General features: G+C 37.6%; 1 protein-coding gene across 17 annotated transcripts in view; it reads left to right on the forward strand.

Moving 5' to 3' along the window:
* ARHGEF9 (Cdc42 guanine nucleotide exchange factor 9) overlaps nucleotides 1–16,692 on the forward strand; it is a 420,665-nt gene extending 403,973 nt beyond the window's left edge. For 16 of the 17 annotated variants that reach the window (XM_024988153.2, XM_015461719.3, XM_059883492.1 and 13 more), the window contains one exon: nucleotides 13,429–16,692. In XM_024988153.2, coding sequence (XP_024843921.1) covers nucleotides 13,429–13,610 — 182 coding nt within the window. In that variant the 3' untranslated portion in view covers nucleotides 13,611–16,692. The remainder of the gene's footprint in view (nucleotides 1–13,428) is intronic. The other variant, NM_001035418.1, reaches the window with a different exon arrangement.
* The last annotated feature ends 5,971 nt before the right edge of the window (nucleotides 16,693–22,663 follow it).

Below are 22,663 nucleotides of genomic sequence, written 5' to 3' on the forward strand. Positions count from 1 at the left end.
GGATGGATGCTGAAGCTCCAGTGCTTTGACTACCTGATGGGAAGAGCTAAATCATTGGAAAAAACCCTGATGCTTGGAAAGATTGAAGGCAAAAGGAGAAATGGGCAGCAGAGGATGAGATGGTTAGATAGCATCACCAACTCAATGGACATGAGTTTGAACAAACTCTGGGAGATAGTGAAGGATGGGAAAGCCTGGCATGCTGCAGTCCACTGGATCACAGAGAGTCAGACATGACTTAGCAACTGAAAAACAAAGACAATAATCTCAACCTAAATTCACAACCTATAAAAAGTAACTCAAAATAGATAATGAATTTAAATTTAAAGTTACAAACTTTTAAAAAACAGTAGGAGAAAATCTTCAGGATTAGGTTTAGGCAAATAATTCTTTAGAACTGACACCAAAAGCTTGAATTATAAAATCAAGTATTGATAAAATGGACCTCATCAAAGTAGAAAATTTTGCCTTGTGTAGGACCATGTGAAGAAGATGAAAAGATAAGCTACATGCTAGGGAAAATGTTTTCAAACCATGTACCTGACAAAACAATGGTATTTAGAATATATAAAAAACTCTCAAAACTCAATAGTAAAAAAATAAATGAAAACAAACAAAAACAAATTACACATTCCAATTAGAAAATGGGCAAAAGACAGATAATTCACTGAAGATGATATTTGGGTATCAGCTGAACATATGAAAAGATGTTCAGCATCATTAATCATTGAAAATATGCAAATCACAATGAGCTATCACTACATATCTTTTACAAAGGCAATAGAAAAATAAATAGTGAAAACACCTAATGTTGGCAAGGGTGTATAGAAACAGAATCATTCATACCTTGCTGATGAGAGTGTAAAACAGTATAGCCACTGTTTTACATAATTGTTTGGCAGTTTCTTAAAACATAAAATAAACAACTACAAGATGATCCAGCAATTACACATCTGGGCATTTATCCCAGAGAAGCGGAAATTTATTTTCACTTAAAAACTTCTAAACAAATGTTCATAGCAGCTTCGTTCAAAATAGACCAAACTGGAAATAACTTAGATGTCTTTCAGTGGGTGAGTAATTAAGCAAATACTGGTACATCTATATCATAGAATACTATGCATCAATAAAAAGAGCCAACTACTGGTACATGTAACAACTTGGGTGAATTTCTAAGGAATCTTGATGATTGAGAAAACCTGATACCTAAAGGTTACAGATGATATGATTCCATTCATATAATGTTCTTCAAATAATATAATTTGGAAATGAGGAACATACTAATGGTTGCTAGGAGTTAAGGCGAGATTGGGAAAAGGAAAGAAATAAGTGTGGTTATAAAAGAGTAATAAGAGTAATCCTTTTGATGATAGAAATGTTGTCTCTTGACTGTGTCCTATAACAATGTTAATATCCTAGCTGTGATATTATAATATAGTTTTGCAAAATGCTATTATTGGAGAAATTAAATAAAGGGTCCAAGGCATATTTCCATATTTTTGATTCCTGTATGTGAATTTACAATGATCTCAAAATAAAAAGCTTAATTAAAAAATTAAAATGAACACTCCACAAACTCCCTCCCTAATATCTATATATCATTTGTTGGCCTCTGATACTGTCATATTTTTGATACCACATTTGAAAACTGTTAGACAACATCATCAAAATGGCATAATAGTTTTTTACCTTAGTCTCTCCAAAGAACACAGATTTTGACAATTACTAGCAGCTGGGAGTGTCATTCTGAGAGTCTGGGAGCTCAGTGGAGAAGTTCCAGACAGAATAATCTATGATTGGATGCAAAAAAGAGGCCAGTCAATAAAAACTGGAGTATGTGACTGCCCCTTTTTATGCAAAGATAGCAACACAAAACTAGAAGGAATATGAAAAGTCAAGGAAACAAGACATCATCGATGGAATGCAATAATTTCCAGAAACTGACACCCAAAGACCAGGAGATCTGTGATTTGCCTGATAAACAATTCAAAATATATTATAGTTATTTTAAGGAAGTCCAGAGAGCTACAAGAGGGACAGTTCAACAAAATCAGGGAAACATTGTGAACAGAATAAGAAATTTAACAGAGGAAATTATAAAAAGAACCAAACAAAGTATAGAGCTGAAAATACAATGTATGAAATGAAAAAAATACAATACAGAGCATCAATAGCAGACTTCATCCCCTAGAAGAAAAGTATCTGTGAAGTCAAAGAAAGGTCATTTGAAATTGTCTAGTCAGACTAGGGAAAAAATGAAAAAGAATAAAGTATGCCTATGTGACTTATGGGGTAAAATTAAGATTAACAATCTATAAAATATTACAGTCTAATAAGGATAAGAGAAGAAGGAAGGAGAACAAAGACTGTTTAAACAAACAATGGCTAGAACTTCCCAATTCTGGGTAAATATTTGGATATCCAAGTTCATGTGGCTCACTGATATCCAAACAATTTAACCCAAAATGGTCTTCTCTAAGACACATTCTAATAAAGCTATTTAAAATCAAAGACAAAAAGAGAAGATTAAAAGTAGCAAGAGAAAAAAAAAAAATCTCATGTGCATGGAAACCTGCATGAGGCTATCAGCAGATTTCTCAACAGAGAGTGGAATGATATGTTCAAAGTACTAAAAGAAAGTATCATCCAACAAGAATGCTGCACCCAGAAAATAAAGGAAAGAAAAAGACTTTTTCAGACCAGGAAAAATTTAAAAAGCAGAAAGAGTTAATCACCACTAGATTTGACTTACAATAAATGCTGAAATTTTTTCAAGCTGAAATGAAAGAATGCTAATTAGTAACATGAAAACCTGAAGATGAATGTACAATAGGGGCAGCAGACAATATATCAGAGTAGAAAGAGTTGAGCTCACCTCCTTTCATGAAAGCAACAAAATCAAAACTAACTGCTGAACAATCATTAACAAAAAAGTCTTGAACCTATGAAACAATGTATTCTACAACCAAAGACAAAGAAGAAAAAAGACAGTGGCGGGGGGTGCTTTTGCAATATAATCAAATCCTATACCTGCCAGGTGGGCAGCCCACAAACTTGAAAATTATTATATTGCAGAGGTTCTCTCATAGGAGTAAGAGTTCTGAGTGCAACATTAGACTCCAAAGCCTGGGCTCTGGCCATGGAAGGAGAAGCTCACAAACATTTGGCTTTAAAGGCCAGTGGAGCTTGTGTCCAAGAGTTTCACAGGACTGGGGAAATCAGTGATTCCACCCTTGGAGGAATCACACATTTTATGTGCACTGGGACCCAAAGCAAAGCTGTGACTCCATAGGAGCCTAGGCAAGACCTGCCTGTGAATCTTAGTCTCCTAGGGAGGCAGAGGTTAGCTATGAGTCACTATGGGGACAAGGACACTGGTGGTGGGAATTCCAAGGAATATTATCCACATAAGCTCTCGTAGAAGTCATCATATTGGCACCAAGATCTCGACTCACTCAACAGCCTGTAGGATCCAGTTCTGGGATGCCTCACATCAAACAACCAAAATAGTGGTAACACAGCCACATCCATCTGCAGACAGGCTACCTGAATTCATCCTAAGCCAACAACCACCTATAAACACATGGCTTGACATGGCCTTGCCCACAAGTGGGACAATACCTAGCTCTGCCCACCAGGGGGCAGGCACCAGTCCCTCCCACCAGGAAACCTGTACAGGGACCTTGGATCCACCTCACTCAACAAGATGCTGGCACAAGAAGCAAGGGAAACAATCTTGCAGCCTGAGGAAAAGGGACCATAAACACAAAAATTAAGACAAAATGAGATGACAGAGAAATATGTTAAAGAAGAAGGAACCAAATAGAAACCACAGAGAAACTAAGTGGAGATAGGCAATCTACCTGAGAAAGACTCAAGAGTAATGACAGTAAAGATGATTCAAGAAGTCAGAAAAATAATGAAGCACAGACCAAGAGAATACAATAAATGTTTATTATAGACCTGGAGAAAGAAATGGCAACCTACTCCAGCATTCTTGCCTGGAAAATCCCATGGTCAGAGGAGCCTGATAAGTTAAAGTCCATGGGGTTACAAAGAGTCAGACATGACTAAGCAACTTCACTTTCACTTTCTTCTAGGAGCTTAAAAGAACAAAGATGAACAATACAATAACTGCAATGAAAAATACACTAGAAGGAATAAATAGAATAAATGAGGCAGAAGAACAGATAAGTGAGCTAGAAGACAGATTACTGGAAATCACTACTGCAAAACAGAATAAAGAAAAAAGAATGAAAAATAATGAGAACAGTCTTAGAGACTTCTGGGATATTAAATGTACCAACACTTGCATTATAAGGGTAACAGAAGAAGATGAAGAGAGAAAAGGCCTGAGAAAATGTTTGAGGAAATAATAGCCAAACTCTTCACTAAAATGGGAAAGGACACACTTACTCAAAACCAGGAAGCACAGAGAGTCCCATACAGGATAAATCAAGGGAGGAACATGCTGAGATACACATTAATCAAAGTAATGAAAACTAAAGACAAAGAAAAAATATTAAAAAGCAACAGGGAAAAGCAACAAATAACATACAAAAGAATTTCCATAAGCTTATCTCCTGATTGTTCAGCAGTAGATCTGCAGGCCAGAAGAGAGTGGCATGATATATTTAAAATGCTGAAAAGGAAAAAACTACAACCAAGAATACTCTACCCAGAAAGGTTCTCATTCAGATTCCACAGAGAAAACAAATGCTTTATGGGCAAAGAAATGCTAAGATAATTCAACACCACCAAATCAGCTATACAACAAATGCTAAGGGAACTTCTCTATATGGGAAAGAAAAGGCCATAACTGGAAACAAGTAAATTATGAATGGGAAAGCTCAATGGTGAAGGCAACATACAATAAAGGTGGGCAAGCATCCATATAAAATATAATAACAAAACCAGCAACAGTGAAAAGAGAAGAGTATAAATGTAGGATATTGAAAATGCATTTGAAATTAAGAGACCAGCAACTTTAAACAATCTTGTATATACAAAGACTGCCATAACAAAACCTCATGATAAAAAGAAACCAAAAATATGTAATAGATAAGAACAAAGAAAAAGAAAAAGCAATCCAAACACTAAAGATAAACATCAAATCAGAACAGTAGAGAACAAAAGAGGAAGGGAAAGAAAAAGAACTACAGAAATTAATCCAAAACAATTTTAAAAATGACAATAAAAAATACACATTAGTGATTACCTTAAATGGAAATTGTTTAAACACTCAATAAAAAGATATAGACTGGATGAATAGATACAAAAACAAGACCCATATATATGCTGTCTACAAGAGACATACTTAAAATCTAGAGACACTTACAGACTGAAAATGAGAGGATGGAAAAAGATATTCCATCCTCTGGAATGGAGTAGCAATACTCATATCAGACAAAATAGACTTTAAAATAAAAGAGTGTTACAAGAGACAAAAGAAGGACACTACCTAATGAACAAGGGATCAATCCAAGAAGAAGATATAACAGCTGTAAATATGAATGCACCCAACATACGAGCACCTCAATATATAAGGCAAATTCTAGCAGCCATAAAATGAGAAATTGATAGTAACACAATAATATTGGGGGCACTTTAACGACCCATTTTATTCAATGGACTGGTCATGCACACAGAAAATCAGTAAGGAAACACAAGCCTTAAAATGTCATATTAGACAAGATGGACTTAATTGATATTTATAGAACATTTCATTCAAAAGCAGAAGAACACACATTCTTCTCAAGTGCACGTGAGAGATTCTCCAGGATAGCATTCTCTCAATTGCTATGCCATAAAAGAAGCCTCAGTATATTTAATAAAATTTTAATTATATCAAGCCTGCATTCCAACAAAAATGCTAAGAGATCAGAAATTAGCTATAAGAAAAAACTGGAAAAAACACAGTCACATGGAGGCTAAACAATATGTCACTAAACAACCAATGGGTCACTGAAGAAGACAAAAAGGAAAAAAAAAATACCCAGAGACAGATGAAAATGAAAACATGATGATCCAAAACCTATAGGATGCTACAAAAGCAGTTCTAAGAATGAAGTCTGTAGCAATACAATCTTACTTCAGGGGAAAAAAATACAAACTAACCTAAACCAACAGACAAATAAGAACAAACAGTGGAATCCAATTTGGAAAATAAGAAAAATTGTCACAGTTTATAGATGACATGATATTGTACATAGAGAATGCCAAAGATGCTACCCGCCACCCCCCCCCCCCCACACACACACACACTAGAGCTTATCCTTGAATTTGGTACAGTTGCAGGATAGAAAGTTAATACTCAGAAATCATTCACATTTCTATACATTAACCACAAAAATCAGAAAGGGGAATTAAGGGAACAATCTCATTTACCACTGCATCAAAAAGAATAATGTACATAGGAATAAACCTACCTAAGGAGGCAAAAAATTTTACTATGAAAACTGTAAGATGCCAGTGAAATAATTGAAGGTGACACATGTCAAATTATATACTATGTTCTTGGATTGGAAGAATCAATATTGTCAAAATGACTATACTACCCAAGGCAATCTACAGATTCAGTGCAATCCTTATTAAATTACCAATGACATTTTTCAAAGAACTAGAACAAAAAAATCAAATTTACATGGAAACACAAAAGACTCTATGGTGTTAAAATCATCCTGAGAAAGAAAAACAGAGCTGGAAGAATCAGTCTCCCTGACTTCAGACTATACTACAAAGGTACAGTAAGCAAAAAAAAAAAAAAAAAAAAAAAAAGTATGCTACTACAAGGGCCTACTGTATAGCATGGGCACATTTGCTCAATACTCTGTAATATACTAATGGGAAAAGAATCAGAAATAGAATAGATACATGTATAATGGAATCACTCTCCTGTACACCTGAAACTAACACAACATTGTTAGTTAACTATATTCCAACATAAAATAAAAATGTTTAAGTTATTACTAAAAAAGAGAGTGGAACTGGCACGCACGCACACACACACACACACACAAACCCAGAAATATAGATCAGTGGAATAGAATTGGAAGCTAAGAAATAAACCCACACACCTACGGTCAGTTTATTTACAATAAAGAAAGCAAGAATATACAATGGAGAAAAGACAGTCTCTTCAATAAATGGTGCTGGGAAAATTGGGCAGCTACATGTAAAAGAATGAAACTAGAATGTTCTCTAATACCACACACACAAAAAAAAACTCAAAATGGATAAATGACCTAAATGTAAGATTGCATACTGTAAAACTCTTAGAGGAAAACATAGGCAGAACATTCTTTAACATAAATTTGCAGCAATATCTTTTTGCATCCACCTCCTAGAGAAAATAAAAACAAAAATAAACAAATGGGACCTAATTAAACTTAAAAGCTTTTGCACAGCAAGAGGAAACATAAAAAATTAAAAGACAACCTACAGAATGGAAGAAAATATTTGCAAAGCGACTGATAAGGGATTGATCTCCAAATATATAAACATCTCATGCTGCTCAATATCGAAAATACCAAACAACCCAATCAAAAAATGGGCAGAAGATTTAGTAGATACTTCTCTAAAGAAGATATACAGATGACCAAAAATCACATGAAAAGATGTTCAACACTGCTAATTATTAGACAAATGCAAATCAAAACTACAATGACAAAACTTAAACTTTTCAGAATAGCCATCATCAAAAAAATCTACAAGGAATAAATGCCAGAGAGATTGTGGAGAAAGCTCTTATACTGTTGGTGGGATTGTAAACTGATACAACCACTATGGAGAACAGTATGGAGGCTCCTTAGAATTAAAAAAAGAGCTATTATATGATCCAGAAATCCTACTCTTGGGCATATATCCAGAGAAAGCCATAATTCAAAAAGGCCCTTGCATTACAATATTCATTGCAGTGCTGTTTCCAATAGCTAGAACATAGAACCAACCTAAATGTCTATTAACAGATAGGTAGATAAAGAAGATGTGATACATACATACAATGGTATATTACTCAGCCATTAAAAATGAAATAATGCTATTTGTGGTGACATGGATGGATCCATGACATATATGCTATTTGAGATTGCCACGCTTAGTGAAGTAAGTGAGGCAGAGAAAGGTATATATCATTTGATATCACTTATATGTGGAATGTAAAAAAGGTACAAATGAACTTATTTATAAAACAGAAATAGAGTCACAGATATAGAAAGCAAACTTAGAGTTGCAAAGTCAGAAAGCAGGAGAGGGATAAACTGGGAGATTGGAATTGACAAGTAACTAGTAAGAACATACTGTATAGCACAGGGAACTCTATTTAATACTCTGTAATTACCTTTATAGACTTCCCTGGTGGCTCAGATGGTAAAAGCGTCTGCCTACAATGCAGGAGAACAGGGTTCGATCCTTGGGCTGGGAAGATTCCCTGGAGAAGGAAACAGCAACCCACTCCTGTATTCTTGTCTGGAAAATCCCATGGACAGAGGAGCCTGGTAGGCTACAGTCCATGGGGTCGCAAAGATATAATGACCTTTATAAGAAAAGAATCTAAAAAAGAGTGGATATATGATATGTATAACTGATTAACTCTGTCATACAGCAGAAACTAATGCACATTATAAATAAACTATATTCCAATAAAAATTAATTTTTAAAATGTGCAGAATTCATAAATACCCATTTTCCAAAGAAAATTTTCCAGTAGCTACCATATACATGAAAATTTCTCTGCATCATTAATCATCAGGAAATGCAAATAAAAACCACAGTGAAATATTACCTCACACCTTCCAGAATGGCTGTTAACAAAAGAAAAGTGCTGACAAGTGCTGGGAAAGATGTAGAGAAAAAAGAACCCTTGTGTTCTGCTGGTGAGAATGTAAATTGATACAGCTGTTATGAAAAATAATATGGAGGTTCCTCAAGACTTAAAAATAGAACTACTATATAATTCAATTCCAGTTCTGAATATATATCTAAAGAAATGAAATAGCTATCTTGAAGAGATCTCTGTACCCCATGTTCGTTACAGCATTATTTATAGTAACCAAGAAAACAGAGGATGAGATGATTGGATGGCATCACTCAGTATCCAAACTCAATGGACATGAGTTTGAGCAAGCTCCAGATGGTGAAGGACAGGGAAGCATGGCAGGATGCAGTCCATGGGGTTGCAAAGAGTCAGACGTGACTGAGTGACTGAAAAACAAGACACAGAAACCACCTAAGTGTCTTTGACAGATGAATGGATAAATACACACACAATAAAACTTTATGCAGTCATAAAGAAGGAAATCTTGTCTTTTCCACATCACGGACTAACCTGGAAGGTATTCTGCTAAAAGAAATATTGCAGAGAAAGAAAGACAAATACTTCATGATCTCACTTATATGGGGAATCTAATAAAATTGATTTCATAGAAACAGAGAAGAGATTGGTGTTTGCCACATGCAAAGAGTGTTGGTTAGGGAAAATAGGTAAATGTGATCAAAATATAGAGACATTCAAGAGCTAACATGGAAAAAAAGATGTCCTTTTCATCATATGGGACTGGAATGCAAAAGTAGGAAGTCAAGAGATACCTGGAGTAACAAGCAACTTTGGCCTTAGAGTACAAAATGAAGCAAGGCAAAGGCTAACAGAGTAATCCCAAGAGAATGCACTGGTCATAGCAAACACCCTCTTCCAACAACACAAGAAATGACTCTACACATGGATATCACCAGATGGTCAAATACCAAAATCAGATTGATTATACTCTTTGCAGCCAAAGATGGAGAAAAAACAAGACCAGGAGCTGACTGTGGCTCAGATCATGAACTGCTTATTGCAAAATTCAGACATAAATTCAAGAAAGTATAGAAAACCAATAGGCCATTCAGGTATGACCTAAATCAAATCCCTTATGATTATACAGTGGAAGTGACAAATAGATTCAAGAGATATGATAGAGTACCTGAAGAACTATTGACAGAGGTTTAAACATAGTAGAGGATGTGGTGATCAAAACCATCCCAAAGAAGAAGAAATACAAAAAGGAAAAATGAGGAGGCCTTACAAATAGCTGAGAAAAGAGAAGCTAAAGGCAAAGGAGAAACGGAATGATATACCCATCTGAATGCAAAGTTCCAGAGAAGAACAAGGAGAGATAAGAAAGCCTTCCGAAGTGAGCAATGAAAGAAATAGAGGAAAACAATAGAATGGGAAAGACTAGAGATCTCTTCAAGAAAATTGAAGCTTCCAAGGGAACATTCCATGCTTCATGGGCACAATAAAGGACAGGAACAGTATGGACCTAACAGAAGCAGAAGATATTAAGAAAAGGTGGCAAGAATACACAGGAGAATTATACAAAAAAAAATCATAATGACATAGATAACCATGATGGTGTGATCACTCACCTAGAGCCAGACATCCTGGAGTGCTAAGTCAAGTATGCCTTGAGAAGCATCACTACAAACAAAGCTAGTGGAGGTGATGGAATTCCAGCTGAGCTATTTCATATCCTAAAAGGTGATGCTATTATAATGCTGCATTCAATATGCCAGCAAATTTGGAAAACTAGGAGTGGCCAAAAGACTGGAAAAGGTCAGTTTTTATTCCAATCCCATAGAAGGGCAATGCCAAAGAATGTTCAAGCTACCATACAATTGCAGTCATTTCACACACTAGCAAGGTAATGCTAAAAATCCTTCAAGCTAGGCTTCAACAGTATATGATCTGAGAATTCCAGATTTACAAGCTGAATTTAGAAAAGGTAGAGGAACCAGAGATCAAAGTACCAGCATCAGTTGGACCATAGGAAAAGCAAGAGAATTCCAGAAAAAATAAAATCTACTTCTGCTAAAGTCTTTGATTGTGTGTATCACAACAACCTATGGAAAATTCTTAAAGAGATGAGAATACCAAACCACCTTATCTGCCTTCTGAGAAACCTGTATGCAGGTCAAGAAGTTAGAACTGGACATGAAATGACAGACTGGTTCAAAATGGGAAAGCAGAACATCAGATTGTATATTGTCACCTTGATTATTTAACTTATATGCAGAGTACATCATGCAAAATGCTAGGCTGGATGAAATACAAGCTGGAATCAAGATTGCCAGGAGAAATATCAGTATGCAAATATTCAATAACATCATATTCCATGGTAAGAATTTGAAGGCATTTCCCCTAAGATCAGGGAAAAGAGAAGGACACCAACTCTCACCACTCCTATTTGGCATAACTCTGAAAATCCTAGCCAGAGTGATCAGGAAAGAAAAAGCAATTAAAGTCAGAAGTCAATTATCTCTGTTTGCAGATGACATGATTTCATACATATAAAACTGTAGAGACTCTTAAGACATAAAAATATTCTAATAGTCAAGGAATTCAGTAATATTTCAGTATACAAAATCAGTTGTACAAAAATCAGTTTTGTTTCAATAACAATAAATATCCACAGAGAAATTAACAACATAACCCCCTTTGTAATAGAACAAAATAATAAAATACTTAGGAATAGGTTTACCAAGAAAGTTAAAGATCTGTACATTTAAATCTATTAGACATTTATGAAAAAATTTGAAAAAAAACAAATAAATGGAAAGATATCACATATTCATGGATTATAAGATGATATTGTGGAAATGACCTTATTACACAAAGCCATCTGTATATTTGGTGTAACCCCTATCTCAAATTCCATGGCATTTTTCATAGAAGGAGGAAAAAAAAAGAGTCCTAAAATTCATATGAAACCAGAACAGAGCCCAATTTACCAAAGAAATTCTGAGAAAGAAGAACAAAATTGGAGGCAATCATACATCCCAATTTCAAACTATATTACAAAACTATAGTAATCAAAAAAGTATCAACATATACATGAGTGGAACAGAATTGAGGGCCCAATTATAAAACCATACTTATGTTCAACTACTATTTGTAAGGGGCCCAAGAATATTCAGAAAGGGAAAATTTGTTGTTTTTGTTTTAGTGGCTTATGATGTCCAGTTCTTTGCGACCCCATGGACTGTAGCCCACCAGGCTCCTCTGTCCATGGGCTTACCCAGGCAAGAATACTGGAGTCGGTTGCCGTTTCCTTCTCCAGGGTATCTTCCCAACCAGGGATCGAATCTGCATCTCCTGCATTGAAGGCAGATTCTTTACCGCTGAGCCAGGGTGGAAACACAAGGGAAAACTACTCTTTTATAAATGGCATTGGGAAAATTAGATATCTACATGCAGAGGACTGTATCAACCCCCCCATACTACACCAGTCACAAAAATTAACTCAAAGCAGATTAATGATTTATGTGTAAGACCCACATATGTAGAAATCCTAGAAGAAAACATAGAGAAAATACTCCTTGACATTGGTCTTGCCAATGAGATTTAAATATAACACCTAAAGCACAAGCCAGAGAAACAAAAATAAGCAAGTGGGACTTGTAATCTGCTCAGCAAAAGACAAACTATTAACAAAATGAAAAGGCTCCCTATGAAATGGGACAAATTATTTATAAACCATATACCCAATAAAGACATATACATATACACCATGGTATACTGTTCAGCCATAAAAAGAAAGAAATCCTATCATTTATGGAAATATGAATGGTCTTTAGGGAGTTATATGCTGTGAGAAATAAGTCATAAAATACAAATATTATCTGATGTCTCTATTAAGTGCAAGCTGAAAAAAGAAAAGTTATAGAAATAGAAAATAGATTGCTGGTTGCCAGGATTTGGGGTTGGCATTGAGGAAAGTGGGGATTTGTTGGTCAAAGGGCACAAACTTCTAGTTACATGATGAAGTTCTGGGGATATAATATACAGTATGGTTAATATAGTTAACAATACTCTATTGTATACTTAGGAGGTGCTAAGAGTATTACATACTTAGGAGGTTCTTAAATGTTCTTACTACAAACAAAAGTAATTGTGTGAGGTGATGGATGTGTTAACTAACCTTATTGTGGTAATTATTCCACAGTATATACATGTAATGAATCATCACATTAACATCTTAACACTTACACAATATTATGTCAGTTATATCTCAATAAAGATGGAAAACAATAAGAATAAAAAACAGCAAAATACTCACTTTTAGAAGTGTTTCCTTCTCACTGACCTGCCAATGGCTTAATATGATATATGATGGCTTAATGTGACATTGCTTCCAGGGTAATGGGATCAAGTAATCAAACAAAGACAAACAGAGAAGCTGTAATGTTGAAATTTCAGACACTGACCAGCAAATGAAAAAGGTATTTGGGAGCAACAGAGAAATCATCCTTGCATTCTGAATCATATGCTTTGTGCTTCAGCCTATTCTGTTCTGAATATAGATAAGGATTAAAAGTGGGGCACTAGGTGATGTGAGAAGCCCCTTGCTACTTAATTTATACCATTTCCCTTTGATCTCCCATCTACTCTAGGTGTCAACTCTGCCCGCTCAGTTCCTCCTTCCTACCCACCACCACAGGACCCGTTAAACCAGGGCCAATACCTGGTCCCCGATGGCATCGCTCAGTCGCAGGTCTTTGAGTTCACCGAACCCAAGCGCAGCCAGTCACCATTCTGGCAAAACTTCAGCAGGTTAACCCCCTTCAAAAAATAATACCAACAGGGAGGCAGATAATTTTAAAATAAATAAAATTATATTTATAGATGGACCTTTTTTTGGAGAAGCACTGTTGAAATTTATATATATATATACATATACACACACATGCATACACACACATACACAAAAACACACAGTCTTGAGTGTACACACCCACACACCCAACTACACACACACACACACACACTCACACTCACACTCACACACACACACACGCAGAAGGACCAAAAATGTTTTCTGTTGTTTTGGGCAAGTAAAATCTGTAGTTGGTAGGAAGAAGTACCAATGACTTCCAAACACGTGATCCCTTAAAAAGTTTTCTGTTCTTATCCTGCCCCCCTCCCCTTTACTTTCAGAAACTTACATTTCTATTTGTTCCTTTTTTGTTGAAATAATCTTTTTGCTCTCCTGTGAATGATTCATTGACTTGTCATTATTAACATAGATGTGTTGTATTGTTTTTTACTTTCCTGATGATACTGATGCTGATGACTTTTGAATTTAATTTAATATGGTGGAGTTTGGGAGTTTTGAATTTCTTTTTTTTCCTTTTACTTCTCATTGGGTAAAGGAAGGATCCCCTTTCTCCTCTCCCTCGACTGATCATCTGCGAATGTTTCTGCAGCCCTGCAGTTACCCCAAATAGCCTTTTTCCTGCATCTTCTGTCCTAGTCATACCAGTCTGGACATGCTCTGTTGTGCCCTGTGACATAACTGCTCAATATTTCTATTGCTTTCACTGTGTTTTAGGTGTTGTGGAGGGATTGAAACTAAACAGAAGTAAGAGAACATCAGAGTAATGATACTAGAAGGGACTTTTGTTCAGAAAATGTTCTGCATTTGGGCTGTTTCTTCTTCTAGCACTGGGGGTTCCCATGTTGTAGCACTGCTGGGTCATGACAGTTTTGTATCTGGGGTTCAGTTTGGGTCAGTTTTTCTCTTCTTCATGCCACTTTGGTTATGGGGTTTCTTCTAGGCTTCTTCCTCCCCTAACTTAAAAAGTCTGAACTAGAAGCAAAGAGGCTGAGACTCTGCCCCTTGAAGGAGGGATTCAACTGTCTCCAGTAACAGGTAGGTTTAGGATATGGTTCCCCACTGCAGTCAGTTCAGCAGCCTGGTTATACCTGCTTCACATTTGCAGATTGTTTAGGAAGCATTGTTCAGAGTCTGTGAGAGGTCAAAACAGAGCTCACCTGACCAAGATCATCAGCTGTATTCAAATTATTGACCTAGACAGAATCCAGGGCTGAGAGTAATGTAGAAAAGAATAAAGATGGGGATGGAAAGAGACGTCCTCAGTCCAAGACATGTACTTAAAGTTCCTAACTTAGGTGTAACTTGCCCCATTGTTAGCAGATTGCATGGATAATCTTCCATGGCTCCTTCCATCTTCCTCCCTGTTTTCTTTCTTTCCCCTGCTCTCCCCTACACAGGAGGATTGCTGGTATGAGCATAATTAAAGCACTTCTGGAACTCAAAGAATGCCCTATTTCCAACATTCTCCCATCCCACCACATTTGAAGTAAGCAAGTGAGAAACCCAGAGGACACTTCCCTGTGGAGAAAGGATCTGAGGCAGAGTTGCTGCCCTCAGGTTCATTTTTGGCAGGCTTTACACTTCCCACACAAAGAGACAGGCTCCCTATGTGTACTCCCTATTCCTCCTCTCCACATGGCCTCTTGGGTAGATAGACCTTGAATTGTAAGAAGAATGTAGTACAAAGGAGTAAAGATGGGCCCTACTATGGAGCGCCATTCTAGTGAGGAGATTGAGTCTGTCCTGGACCCTGTGGGAGAAGACTTCATCATGAAAGGACCTCAGCTTAATGAGCAGCAGCTGTGGCTGCATGGGACACTTAACATAGCTAGCTTGATTGCTGCTTTTATGCTTCCTGATCCAGACCAGGCCCTGTCCAGCCTGGGAATTTTTCCTCTTTGGGAATCAAATTACAAGCTGTTTAAGCTCACATTCCACCACACCCAAATGAGACTTGAGGAGTAAGCCAAGGATAAGCCTGAATTGAGCAGAGGGCTAGAGCTCGGGACTGGCCACCACTGCTCAGCACAAGACCCAACTACTTAAGCTCCGTTGGCAAGGAACCTGGTACTGAGTGCCTAAGCTAAATTGACCTCCCTGTCAAACAGAATATCTGGCTGTGTAGGCCTCCCTTGAGTGTACATTATTTTCCCACTTTCCATTCTTTCCCATTAGGCCTGGCCTTGACATGTTTCTCCAGAGCTTGGGGGCACACCAAAAGGGGATTCTTGGACAGGTCCCTGGAGCTACAACTTCTCTTGGCCAAGCTCCCTCCCACACCCCCTTCCTGCTCCCCTGGGACTGTGTCCAGGGAAGCAGGACACAGAGCTCCAGGATCAGGGATTATCACCTCTTTTCCACCTACCTCTCACTCACCCAACTCACTGGTCTCATCAGATGCCAATAACTTGTGAGAACAATAAGAAATCAGTTTACCATTGGTCAGAAAATTCACCTAACCAATGACAGCAAGCAGACCAGTGATGGACAGCCTCAAGGGGATCCCCCATTACCTGAGTTCAGAATTCAAGCCTATTCTATGTCCCCACAGCAGTGCTCTCCCCAAGGAATCTGTAAATCTCTGTTTCTGCATGGCCCAGAGATCCCCTTTCCTCACTTCAATGAGGCCTGGATTTGCTCTCCAAAAGGCTTGGAACCTGCCATAGAATGGCCTAATCCAGAAGCTCAACTCCTCTTTCTCCCTCTCTCTCTCATCCCTTCTACATGTATATCTCTAAAGGATGTGTAAGGACAGCAACAAGAGAGTTCTAACAATTCTAGTGTGAAACCAAATAGTGATCTTTTAGTGCTTTGGGGATGGGGTGGGCTGGGGTGGATGGATGGGCAACAGTGATTTTGATTACCCCTGCTGCTCTGCACTTGCCAGTTTATTATTTCATTTCTTCTATCTGATTGTTTGACCCTGTCAAACAAGTGTCAAAGTTGTGTGTTTAAAAAATGTTTAACAAAAATATGATGTTGTAATGACACAAAGCCTTATGAAAATATTTATGGAGTTCAATAAAAGAAGTAAAAGACACCTCTAGGCATAGCTCTCATGCTATTTTGTGTGTGTATGTTTTACCAAGTGCTAAATAAAGGGAATTTGCCTGGTGGGGGCAGCTTATCCCAGCCTCGCCTACCAGTCCTGTTGTTCTATAGCCAGGCATACGATGGGCTGTCTGTGGCCTTCCATGTCATTTCTTAAAGAGTAGGCCACAATAACCAATTTTGAGTCTGTAACAGAGGCACTTCAAATGTCTTTATGGGTAGGACTGTCATTCATGTCACTTCACCCTTTGACAAGTCTTAAAGACCCATTCCTGACTTTGCTCCTTTTCCTTGCAGCTGCCAAGTCCAGTACTTGCCCTGTGCACTCTCACATGATCTTAAAAGCTGCTTTTTGAACCTAACCAGAATACATATCACTTAGGAATCCTTCACCTCCAGCTATTTCCTAATGCTTCCAGTCCTGTTTCCTCTGAAATAGACATATTTATCCATCCCCCAAAGTGTTTATTTCATCATGGTGTCTCCTACACATACATGCTCCTTGCTGTCCACAAGGCTCCTGTGTGGTATCTTATGTTACCCAGCAGAGACACAATAATAGTTTGTATGTTCTGGTACTACTTCACCTGCCTTTCTCCAGAAGAAATAAACACTGATCCCAGTAAAATGCTTATTTGTCACTCATCTCCCAATCTGCTTCAAACTGATCTCAGAGTTGCTTACTCTTAGAGTGTTCCTGGGTGTCACATGAATTGAGGGGAGTTGGAAGCAAGAATATGGAATGAGCTGATACTAGCATATGAATGAGTATCACTCTCTATATTCTCCTCAAGAGCCCTGTCTCTTTAAGTTTTCTAGCGTAGGCTTCCAACAGATGACTACGACCACCGGTCCTTTTGTCTCTAGTACCAAGAGCAAATAGAAGGAGGCCCAAGGTCTCTGCTGTGGGTTTTGGCTTACTTCAGTGTTTTAGTCACTGAGGCCACCACTCTACTGCTTAGCCTGCTTAACTTTTGGACCCTTTGGAATTTCCCTATTTATATTGACCTGCTTACCCCTGCCTCCCAGAGGCTTCTGTCCTGCATAGAATAGAATGCTGATTAGATAGACCTTGCTCACCCAGGCCTTTACCTATCAGGTCCAAGATAACAAAATGAGATCTCAGCATTCCCCCAAGTACAACCACTTGCAGTGCAACAGTTTAGCCTGGTCATAGGTATATTAGACCATCTGGGTTTCCCAACATGGTTGGAGAGGAATTTTGGAGGTTACTTCATGTTCACTAGAAGCACACTATTCTGGTTCCATCTCTCCCAATTCTTTCTTTTTTCTCTAGTAGGCCATGAGTGTTTTCTCATATGATTGGGGAAGAGTGAAAGGAATGGTGCATGGTCCTTTGTCCTTCAGAAGCCTGTATTACTTCTATTTAACTCACCAATAGGTCCTTCAAGGCAGCTTTTTAGGTGAGGCTTTGTCCATCTCCACAACAGCCATGCTGCCAACCAACTGAATTAGATTCAACTTGCATGTCCTAAGTATATAATCTGGGCTAGGCCTTGTGGTTGGTACACAGGAGATACCAAGATGACTAAAATAAAATCTCTGCCTACAGTCTCAGAGTTCAGTGAGAACATATAAACATGGGCCATAAGAAGGATGGATGAAGTCCTCAAGGCACTCAGAAAATGGAATGGTTAATTCTGATTGAGGAACATCTTTGTAATCAGTCAGGATAAGTTTAGTGTACTGCAATAAGAGATATTCCCTCAAATCTTTTTTTCCTTGTTGTTTATCCATTTTATTTTTTTAATTTATTTATTGTAAATTGAATGATAATTGCTTTACAATATTGTGTTGTATTCATACATCAATATGCATCTTAATGGCTTAACATATAAGAGTTTATTTCTTGCTCATACAAATCCTACTCTGAGTCCAGGTGACTTTCCAGAGCAGCTATCACCCATGTGATAGTACACAATCTGGGCTTCTGCTGCCTTGCTACACCTCCATCTCAAGATGTAGTTCTATAATCACCACAGCTGAAGAGAGAGCCCTAGATTGTTTCTCACTTACAGTTAAATTCTCTAGCCAGAACTGATCATATGGCCTCATCCAACTTTAAGGAAACAGAAAACTGTAAAAGTCCTACAAACTCAGAAGGGCAGGAGAACTAGATATGAATGAACATTAGACATCTCTACCAAAGAAGGAAATGTTTGAACTAAGTCTCAGAAGACAAGGAAAATTCTACCATATTGTGAATGTTAGAGCAATTGAGAAGTTAGGGGAAAGAGTTCACACAAGACAACCCTTCCTTCTGACACCAATTGAGAGTCTAGGGATCCCAAATAACACCCTTCAGTTCAGTTCAGTTCAGTTCAGTCATTCAGTCGTGTCCGGCTCTTTGCGACCCCATGAACTGCAGCACGCCAGGCCTCCCTGTCCATCACCAACTCCCGGAGTTCACTCAGACTCACGTCCATCGAGTCAGTGATGCCATCCAGCCATCTCATCCTCTGTCGTCCCCTTCTCCTCCTGCCCCCAATCCCTCCCAGCATCAGAGTCTTTTCCAACGAGTCAACTCTTCACATGAGGTGGCCTAAGTACTGGAGTTTCAGCTTCAGCATCATTCCTTCCAAAGAAATCCCAGGGCTGATCTCCTTCAGAATGGACTGGTTGGATCTCCTTGCAGTCCAAGGGACTCTCAAGAGTCTTCTCCAACACCACAGTTCAAAAGCATCAATTCTTCAGTGCTCAGCCTTCTTCACTGTCCAACTCTCACATCCATACATGACCACAGGAAAAACCATAGCCTTGACTAGACAGACCTTTGTTGGCAAAGTAATGTCTCTGCTTTTGAATATGCTATCTAGATTGGTCATAACTTTCCTTCCAAGGAGTAAGCGTCTTTTAATTTCATGGCTGCAGTCACCATCTGCAGTGATTTTGGAGCCCAAAAAAATAAAGTCTGAAACCGGATGCCATGATCTTCGTTTTCTGAATGTTGAGCTTTAAGCCAACTTTTTCACTCTCCTCTTTCACTTTCATTAAGAGGCTTTTTAGTTCCTCTTCACTTTCTGCCATAAGGGTGGTGTCATCTGCATATCTGAGGTCATTGATATTTCTCCCTGCAATCTTGATTCCAGCTTGTGTTTCTTCCAGCCCAGCATTTCTCATGATGTACTCTGCATATTAGTTAAATAAGCAGAGTGACAATATACAGCCTTGACGCACTCCTTTTCCTATTTGGAACCAGTCTGTTGTTCCATGTCCAGTTCTAACTGTTGCTTCCTGACGTGCATACATGTTTCTCAAGAGGCAGATCAGGTGGTCTGGTATTCCCATCTCTTTCAGAATTTTCCACAGTTTATTGTGATCCACACAGTCAAAGGCTTTGGCATAGTCAATAAAGCAGAAATAGATGTTTGGTTTGATAATTCACTACAAGACTCACAGAATTCATTGGTATACTCATAGTTATGCCTTATGAAACCTAAATGATACAGATGAAAATCAGCCAAGGGAAGAATCATAGAGCGGAGTATAAGAAAGTACCAAACAGAGAGCTTCAATTTTCCTATTCCTGTGGAGTGAGGACAATGTTACTTTCCAGAATAAATATGTGACAATATGCATGGAGTATTGCCCCCAGGAAAGCACACTCAAGTTTCTTAAGATTTTGTTAGAGCTTTATCATTGCACTTGTGGCTGATCCCTGTATACAGTCCCCTCAGAAGATGAACTGATACCAGGTAACTCAGCGCCCCCACCATAAATCACATTGTTGGTGTGGACAAAAACCCCATCCTAAATCACATTGCCATCCAGACAGAAAATTAGTAAGGAAACACAGGGCTTAAATAAAACTTTAGATCACATGGACTTAATTGAAATTTATAGAACATTCCATCCAAAAGCAGCAGACTACGCATTCTTTTCAAGTGCACACAGAACATTCTCCAATATTGACCACATGCAGAGCCATAAGGTGAGTCTCAGTAAATTTAAGAAAATTAAAACCACATCAAGCACCTTTTCTTATCACAATGCTATAAGATTAGAAAGAAACTACAATAAAAATTACAAAAAATACAATATGATATTTAACAGTAAAGGATCACTGAAGAAATCAAAGAGGAAATAAAAAAATACCTAGGGACAAATAAAAACAAAAGCACAACAGTCCAAAACCTATGGGAGACAGCAAAAGCAGTTCTAAGAGGGACGTTTATCACATACAATCGTCCTCAAGAAATACAAATAAATCTCAGATAAAAGTCCTGACCTTACACCCAAAATATCTAGAGTAAGAATAAACAAAAGTAAAGTTAACAGAAGGAAAGAAATAACATCAGAGAAGAAATAAATGAAATAGGAACAAAGAAAACAACTGTAAAGATTAATGAAATTTAAAGCTGGTTCTTTGAAAAGATAAACAAAACCAATAAAACTTTAGCCACACTCAACAAGGAAAAAAGGGAGAGGACTCAAATCAATAAAATTAGAAATAAAAAAGGAGAAGTTAAAATTTACTCTGCAGAAACACAAAGGGTCATTAGAGACTACTATGAGCAACTCCATGCCAACAAAATGGACAACTTGGAAAAATGGACATATTCTTAGAAAGGTGCAAATCCCAAAAGTGAACCAGGAAGAAATATAAATTATGAATATACCAATCACAAACACTGAAATTGAAACTGTGATTTTAAAACTCCCAGCAAACAAAAGTCCATGACCTGATGGTTACACAGGTGACTTCTATCATACATTTAAAGAAGGGTTAACACCTATCTTCTGAAACTGTTGCAAAAGATTGCAGAGGAAGGAACACTTCCAAACACATTCTATGGGGCCACTACAACCCTGATACCAAGGCCAGACAGAGATACCACAAGAAAAGAAAATTACAGGCCAATATCACTGATCCACATAGATGCAAAAATCCTCAACAAAACACAAGCAATTTGAATCCAACAGTACATTTTAAAAGACCATACACCATGATCACAGGATTCATCCCAGGTATGCACGGATTTTTCAGTATTTGCAAATCAATCAATGTGATACACAGTATCAACAAACTGAAGAATAAAAAATATACATTTCAATAGATACATAAAAGGCTTTTGACAAAATTCCGAACACATTTATGATAAAAACCCTCCAGAAAATGGACATAGAGGGACTATACCTCAACATAATAAAGGCCATATATGACAAACTTACAACTAACATCATACTCAATGGTGAAAGCTGAAAGCATTTCCTCTAAGATCAGGAGAAAGACAAGGATGTCAACTCTCAGAGAAGAAAAAGAAGTAAAGGGAAACCAAATTGGAAAAGAAGAAATTAAACTGTAACTATTCACAGATGACATGGTACTTACTATACATAGAAGATCCTGAAGATGCTACCAGAAAATTTCTAGAATGCATCAGTGAATCAAATAAAGTTACAGGTTTCAAAATTAATACACATATGCAACAGAAATCTGTTGCATTTCTATACACCAACAAGGGAATTCCAGAAAAACATATACTTCTGCCTCACTGACTACGCTAAAGTCTTTGACTGTGTGGGTCACAACAAACTGTGGAAAATTCTTAAATGGAAATACAAGACCAACTTATCTGCCTCCTGAGAAACCTGTATGCAGGTCAAGAAGCAACAGTTAGAACCGGACATGGAACAACAAAATGGTTCCAAATTGGGAAAGGAGTAAGTCAAGGCTGTATACTGTCACCTGCTACTTTAGCTTATATACAGAGTATGTCATGCAAAATACCAAGCTGGATGAAATTCAAGCTGGAATCAAGATTGCTGGGAGAGATTACAATAACCTCAGATATGCAGATAACACCACCCTAATGGCAAAAAAAAAAAAAAAAATGAAGAACTAAAAAGCCTCTTGAAGAAGGTGAAAGAGGAGAGTGAATAAGCTGGCATAAAACTCAACATTCAAAAAGCTAAGATGATGACATCAGGTCCCATCA

The sequence above is a fragment of the Bos taurus genome, chromosome X (genome assembly GCF_002263795.3).
Source record: "Bos taurus isolate L1 Dominette 01449 registration number 42190680 breed Hereford chromosome X, ARS-UCD2.0, whole genome shotgun sequence".
In the NCBI taxonomy this organism is placed as follows: domain Eukaryota; kingdom Metazoa; phylum Chordata; class Mammalia; order Artiodactyla; family Bovidae; genus Bos; species Bos taurus.